The 7,500-nt window shown below is 54.2% G+C and overlaps 1 protein-coding gene across 1 annotated transcript in view; it reads left to right on the top strand.

Annotated features, from left to right (window-relative positions):
* Positions 1-6,715, top strand: part of LOC121275098 (mitochondrial carnitine/acylcarnitine carrier protein-like) — a 42,520-nt gene extending 35,805 nt beyond the window's left edge. Inside the window, exons 5-7 of the mRNA XM_041182509.1 lie at positions 3,469-3,586; positions 4,701-4,773; positions 6,535-6,715. Of these exons, the coding sequence (XP_041038443.1) occupies positions 3,469-3,586; positions 4,701-4,773; positions 6,535-6,715 (372 nt within the window). The remainder of the gene's footprint in view (positions 1-3,468; positions 3,587-4,700; positions 4,774-6,534) is intronic.
* The last annotated feature ends 785 nt before the right edge of the window (positions 6,716-7,500 follow it).

Genomic DNA, 7,500 nt, shown 5'->3' with positions numbered 1-7,500 from the left:
CAAGGGCAGCAGTATGTCTGTACCATCTACAAGATGCACTGCAGCAACTCGCCAAGGCTCCTTCGACAGCGCCGCCCAACCCCACCACCTCTACCACCTAGAAGGGTGAGGGCAGCAGACACATGGGGAACACCCACCACCTGCAATTTCCCCCTCCCAACCCCACTCACCATCCCGACTTGGAAATATATCGGCCGTTCCTTCACTGTCGCTGGGTCCAAATCCTGGAACTCCCTCCCTAACAGCGCGGTGGGTGTACCTACACCACACAGGACAAAATCCTGGAACTCCCTCCCTAACAGCGCGGTGGGTGTACCTACACCACACAGGACTGCCGGGTTTACCACCACCTTCTCAAGGGGTGATTAGGGATGGGTAACAAGCACCGGCCTAGCCAACCTAGCGCACATTCCACAAAAGAATTAAATAAAAAGGTTGGCAACTAACATAAAGGAGGATCCCAAAGTCTTTTGTGGGCATATAAACATAGTAAAAGGGTGATAACAGGAGGAGTAGGGCTGAATAGGGGCCTAAAAGGGAATTTACACATGGACAAAGGGGCCATGGTTGAGTTATTAGATGAATACTTTGCATCCCTCTTTACCAAGGAGGTAGATGCTACCCAGGTCATGGTGACAGACAAGGAAACTCTGTAACAAAAACAAAAACAGAATTACCTGGAAAAACTCAGCAGGTCTGGCAGCATCGGCGGAGAAGAAAAGGGTTGACGTTTCGAGTCCTCAAAGTTCTGTCGAAGGGTCGTGAGGACTCGAAACGTCAACTCTTTTCTTCTCCGCCGATGCTGCCAGACCTGCTGAGTTTTTCCAGGTAATTTCTGTTTTTGTTTTTGTTTTGGATTTCCAGCATCTGCAGTTTTTTTGTTTTTATATTATTAAGGAAACTCTGTCACTAGAAGGGTTCAGAATGGACAAGGAGGAAGCGTTGGATAGACTGTCGAGTCTTAAAGGCACCGGGACCGGATGAGATGCATCCAAGGACATTGAAGGGAGTGAGAGTAGAAGTTGCAGGGGCGCTGGCTGTAATCTTTCAGTCTTCCCTAGACTCAGGTTAAGGTGCCAGAGGACTGGAGGATTGCAAACATTACACCCTGGTTCAAAAAAGGTTGTAAGGATAAGCCCAGCAATTACAGAGCAGTCAGTTTAACTTCAGTGGTGGGCAAGATTCTAGAAGCAATTATTCGGGATAGAATTAGTAGTCACGTGGAAAAAATACGGGTTGATTAGGAAGAGCCAGCACGGATTGCTAAAGGGGGAATCGTGTTTAACTAACTTGCTGGAGCTTTTTGAAGAGGTAACAGGAAAGGTCGATGAGGGTAATGCTGTTGATGTGACGTACGTGGACTTGCAGAAGACATTGGACACAGTGCCACACAACAGACTTGTGTAGAAAGTTACAGCTCGTGGAATAAAAGGGATAGTAGCAACGTGGATACAAAATTGGCTGACAAATAGGAAGCAGAGGGTAATGGTCAATGGGTGATTTCGGGCTGGAGGAAGGTTTGTAGTGGAGTTCCCCTGGGATCGGTATTGGGACAAAAAGCAGAAAATGCTGGAAAAACCCAGCAGGTCTAACAGCATCTGTGGAGAGAGAAACAGAGTTAATGTTTCGAGTCTGTGTGACCCTTCTTCAGAACTACAGTATCGGGACCCTTACTGTCCCTGATATATATTAATGATCTAGATCTTGGTGTGCAGGGGACTGTTCCAAAGATTGCAGATGATATGAAGCTTGGGAGTGTTGTGAACTGCGAGGGGGACGGTGTGGAACTTCAAGAGGACATAGACAAGTTGGTGGAGTGGGCAGAGAGGTGGCAGATGAAGTTCAATGCGGAGAAGTGTGAGGTGATGCATTTCTGTAGGAAGAACACGGAGAGATAATATAAAATAAGGGGTGAAATTTTGAAGGGGGTGCAGGAGCAGAGGGACCTCCGGGTGTATATGTGGTGAGATCATTGAAGGTGGCAGGACAGGTGGAGAGAGCAGTTAATAAAACATATAATATCCTAGGCTTTATTAATAGGGGCATAGAGTACAAGAGCAGGGAGGTTATGCTGAATTTATATAAGACACTTGGTTAGACCTCAGCTGGAATATTGTGTACAGTTCTGGGCACCACACTATAAAAAGGATGTGAACACATTAAAGAGAGTGCAGACAAGGTTTACAAGAATGGTTCCAGGGATGAGAAACTTCAGTTATGAGGATAGATTGGAGAGGTTGGGACTGTTCTCCATGGAAAGGAGAAGGCTGAGAGGAGATTTGATGGAGATGTTCAAAACCATGAGGGGGTTTGTAATGAAGCTTTATTAATGAATATAATATTATTGGAAAATATTTTTCTTTTAAATTAGAGGTTTAGTCTGCAGATGTGTTTTAATTGGATCAAAGCCAGCTAGAATGGGTGCTTTGATATGTACTAGTTTTGAGATGTAAACAGAGAGGTAGATTCCAATTGTATTTTTTGAATAGAGCATTCACAAAATAGGGTGAAAACTGATGCCTATCCAGCAATATGTCTATATTACTAATAAAATCGGTACTATGAAAGGGGTATAGTTGTTAGAGAGGTTTAGAGTTCAGAGGTTGGTGACACAATGAGAATTTACATCCAATCGGCGTTGGTAGGTATAACTTCAGTAGTATTTGGGTGGGCAGGGCAGAGGCAACGTGAGATCAACAGCAGCTGTTAGCCTCCAACTGGCTCCACAGGAACCAAAGTGAAAAGAACCTCATTTTGAATTCGTATGGTGAAAATGCTTTGCCTGGTGTCTGGTTGAGTCGATGGGTTGGCTGTTGCCTAATGGAGATTAGTTTGGAAATCGGTTAAAAAATATGATTGTAGTAATTTGTAGCCATGTATGTATATTTTTTAACCTGTGTAAATTAATAAAATGTCTCATTTAGTTTAATGTAAAACCTCGAGAACTGGTGGTCTGATTCCTGAATTTAGAGTCGCATGTCAGACATAACACTCAAAAACTATAGGTTATGACAGTTGTTTCAAATTCCCCTCCGGGATTTTTAAATAACTCCGCAGTGCCCAACGGCCTTGGACATAACAGGACTGGACAGGGTGGACGGGGCAGAAGCCGCTCCCGCTCGTAAAAGGACCGAGAACGAGAGGGCGCGGCTTTAAAGCGATTTGCAATTGTGACACGAGAGGAGAAAGAAAACTTTTCCACACCACGAGCGGGTTCGGGTCTGGGAACGAACTGTCCGGGAGTGTGGTGGAGGCAGGTTCACTCGAAGCAATGCTCAAGAGGGCATTGGAGGGTTATTTCAATAGAAACAAGGTGCAGGGGAAAGGCAGGGTAATGGCACTAGGTCATAATGGGAGAGCCGGTGCAGACGCGATGGGCTGAATGGCCCCCTTCCTGTGCCGGTAAAATACTGTGATTCTGTGAAAAACATTGCCGATATGCTAATCTGTTCATTGGTGCTGGTATAGATCCAGGCAAGCTCTGGTGAGAGGTTGTATACAGGCCCAAGTGACTGCGTTAAGCAACTATACAAAAGATCGGGCCTCGTGGGAATCTACAAGGGCACAGTACTGACTTTTCTCAGAGGTAAGAGCACTGTGAGGCTAAGAGGATAAAATGTGTCGAAGCTCCCGAGCCGGAACTCAGCTCCCTCAGAGTTATCTGTTTCACAGACAAATCCCCCGGGCCTCAGGTAGGTTTCACCCCCCTCCCCCACCTGAGGTCTGTCCCTCTCGACTCCGAGTCAGAGGCCTCCATTCCACTCGAGTCCCATAACCCAGGCCCGACACTCTTTCCAGCTGTCACCACTGAAGGAGCGTCGCACTGTCGGAGGTCCAGTGGTGAGGGAGCGCGTGCACTGTCGGAGGGTCAGTGCTGAGGGAGCGCCGCACACTCGGAGGGTCAGTGCTGAGGGAGCGCCGCACTGTCGGAAGGTCAGTGCTGAGGGAGCGCCACACACTCGGAGGGTCAGTGCTGAGGGAGCGCCGCAATGTCGGAGGGTCGGTGCAGAGGGAGCGCCGCACTGTCAGAGGGTCAGTGCAGAGGGAGCGCTGCACTGTCGGAGGGTCAGTGCAGAGGGAGCGCCGAACTGTCAGAGGGTCAGTGCAGAGGGAGCGCCGCACTGTCGGCGGGTCAGTGCAGAGGGAGCGCCGCACTGTCGGAGGGTCAGTGCAGAGGGAGCGCCGCACTGTCGGAGGGTCAGTGCTGAGGGAGTGCCGCACTGTCGGAGGGTCAGTGCTGAGGGAGCGCCGCACTGTCGGAGGGTCAGTGCTGAGGGAGCGCCGCACTGTCAGACGTTCAGTGCTGAGGGAGTGCCGCACTGTCAGAGGCTCGGTGCTGAGGGAGCGCCGCATTGTCGGGGGTCAGTGCTGAGGGAGCACCTCACTGTCGGGGGTCAGTGCTGAGGGAGCACCTCACTGTCGGAGGGTCAGTGCTGAGGGAGCGCCATACTGTCGGAGGGTCAGTGCTGAGGGAGCGCCGCACTGTCAGAGGGTCAGTGCTGAGGGAGCGCCGCACTGTCGGAGGGTCAGTGCTGAGGGAGCGCCGCAGTCTCCCGAATTCACCTCAGCCTCATCCACGGCGCGGGTCAGCAGTTCGGCCCTCCCGCTATCTGAGAGTGGGGGAGGAGCGTTGCGTCGATGTGCTTTTGCCTCCTAATAGCTGACCTGCAGTGACCGTGGTGTTTTTACTGTGATGCCAGATGTGCCAGCGAGCGGAGTTTACTTCCTGAGCTACGAGTGGCTGAAGGATGTCCTGACCCCCAAAGGTGAAAGGTCAGTGGGGGTCGAACTCAGGGTCCTTGTGATATCCCCCTGCCTGAATGGATAGCGGCTCAAACGGGCATTTTGTCGGCAGTCTCCCTCCCAGAGATACACCGGAGCCCAGTCACCATGTCCTGGGTGGGTTGCCAGTACCTGGTGTCTAAACCGAATTTGTCCTTACGGTCCCAACATTAGAGGCGCACTTGGCGAGGGTGTGTTGGGAAGGGAGGGGTGAGGGACTGCCGGTGTGATATATCCCGGGTTCCTGCTCCCGCTTAACCAAACTTCCTTCGGGAAGGATGTCGAGGGTCTGGCAGAGGGTGCGGAGGGGATTTAACAGGAGGGTCCCCAAGGATGAGCGGGACTCCAGTTCATGTTGGAGAGAGCGGACGAAAGCCGGGATTGTGCCCCTCGGAGCGGAGGTGGTGAGGGAGGGAGGATTGAACCGAGGGCGTTCAAAATCATGAGGAGGGGAGGGGGCTCAATCGAGTAAATGAGGAGAAACTGTAACCCGGGGCTGAGGGAGCGCCGCGCTGTCGGACGGTCGGTGCTGAGGGAGCGCGTGCACTGTCGGAGGGTCTGTGCTGAGGGAGCGCCGCACTGTCGGAGGGTCGGTGCTGAGGGAGCACCGCACTGTCGGAGGGTCAGTGGTGAGGGAGTGCCGCACTGTCGGAGGGTCGGTGCTGAGGGAGCGCCGCACTGTCGGAGGGTCGGTGCTGAGGGAGCAACGCACTGTCAGAGGGTCAGTGCTGAGGGAGCGCCGCACTGTCGGAGGGGCAGTGCTGAGGGAGCGCCGCGCTGTCGGAGGGTCAGTGCTGAGGGAGTGCCGCACTGTCAGAGGGTCAGTGCCGAGGGAGCGCCGCACTGTCGGAGGGTCAGTGCTGAGGGAGTGCCGCACTGTCAGAGGGTCAGTGCTGAGGGAGCGCCGCGCTGTCGGACGGTCGGTGCTGAGGGAGCACGTGCACTGTTGGAGGGTCAGTGCTGAGGGAGCGCCGCACTGTCGGAGGGTCAGTGCTGAGGGAGCGCAGCACTGTCGGAGGGTCAGTGCTGAGGGAGCGCCGCACTGTCGGAGGGTCGGTGCTGAGGGAGCGCCGCACTGTCGGAGGGTCAGTGCTGAGGGAGTGCCGCACTGTCAGAGGGTCGGTGCTGAGGGAGCACTGCACTGTCGGAGGGTCAGTGGTGAGGGAGTGCCGCACTGTCGGAGGGTCGGTGCTGAGGGAGCGCCGCACTGTCGGAGGGTCGGTGCTGAGGGAGCAACGCACTGTCAGAGGGTCAGTGCTGAGGGAGCGCCGCACTGTCAGAGGGTCAGTGCTGAGGGAGCGCCGCACTGTCGGAGGGTCAGTGCTGAGGGAGCGCCGCACTGTCGGAGGGTCCGTGCTGAGGGAACACTGCACTGTCGGAGGGTCAGTGCTGAGGGAGTGCCGCACTGTCGGAGGGTCAGTGCTGAGGGAGTGCCGCACTGTCGGAGGGTCGGTGCTGAGGGAGCAACGCACTATTGGAGGGTCAGTGCTGAGGGATCGCCGCACTATCGGAGGGTCAGCGCCGAGGGAGAATTGACGAACTCCATAGCTCTTTCAAAGTTGGGTAGAACGGCCTTGCTCCTGAGCTGTGCGGGTCAATATCTCGAGGTTTCTTGGGTGGGGATCGTGGGTGGGGGGGGGAAGCGGAAGGGGACGGTGGAGGGGTGGGGCAGGGGGAGGAGGAGTAGGGACGTACGGACAACATGGTCCGGCAGCCTGCCCAGCCCTGCCCGATGGTCTTTTCTCGTTCCAGCGTGGGAGAGCTGAGCAGTGCGAGGATCCTGGTCGCTGGAGGATTGGCCGGAGTTTGCAACTGGATGGTAGCCATCCCCACAGATGTGCTGAAATCCCGTTTCCAGACCGGTGAGTCAGGGAGGGTGGGGGAAGGGGGGGAACCATGCCGGCAAGCCCCCTCGGACCCCCGCTCGCTGTGACCATCCTGTCACTCGCCCGTTTCCCACCCCCGTTCAGCTTCAGCTCCTACCCGACCTCCCGGGTCCCAAACCCGAATCCCGGCCGACCCCTCCTCTCACTCAGCACCACCACCTCCCTCCCCACTTCGGCACTGCCTCCGCTCTAAAATTCTCACTCGTATTCCCAAATCCCTTCTCACAAGCATCTGCCTTTCTCTCCAACCCCTACAACCCTCCCTATCTCTGTAACATCCTCCAGCCCCTACAACCCTCCCTATCTCTGTAACATCCTCCAGCCCCTACAACCCTCCCTATCTCTGTAATCTCCTCCAGGTACTACACCCCTCCCTATCTCTGTAACATCCTCCAGCCCCTACACCCCTCCCTATCTCTGTAATATCCTCCAGCCCCTACAACCCTCCCTATCTCTGTAACATCCTCCAGCCCCTACAACCCTCCCTATCTCTGTAATCTCCTCCAGGTACTACATCCCTCCCTATCTCTGTAACATCCTCCAGCCCCTACACCCCTCCCTATCTCTGTAACATCCTCCAGCCCCTACAACCCTCCCTATCTCTGTAACATCCTCCAGCCCCTACAACCCTCCCTATCTCTGTAACATCCTCCAGCCCCTACAACCCTCCCTATCTCTGTAACCTCCTCCAGGTACTACACCCCTCCCTATCTCTGTAATCTCCTCCAGGTACTACATCCCTCCCTATCTCTGTAACCTCCTCGAACCCCTAAACCCCTCCCTATCTCTGTAACCTCCTGCCGCCCCTACACCACTCAATTTCTCTGGAACC

Source organism: Carcharodon carcharias (assembly GCF_017639515.1).
Source record: "Carcharodon carcharias isolate sCarCar2 chromosome X unlocalized genomic scaffold, sCarCar2.pri SUPER_X_unloc_4, whole genome shotgun sequence".
NCBI lineage: Eukaryota > Metazoa > Chordata > Chondrichthyes > Lamniformes > Lamnidae > Carcharodon > Carcharodon carcharias.
This window is presented reverse-complemented; position numbering and strand designations above follow the sequence as displayed.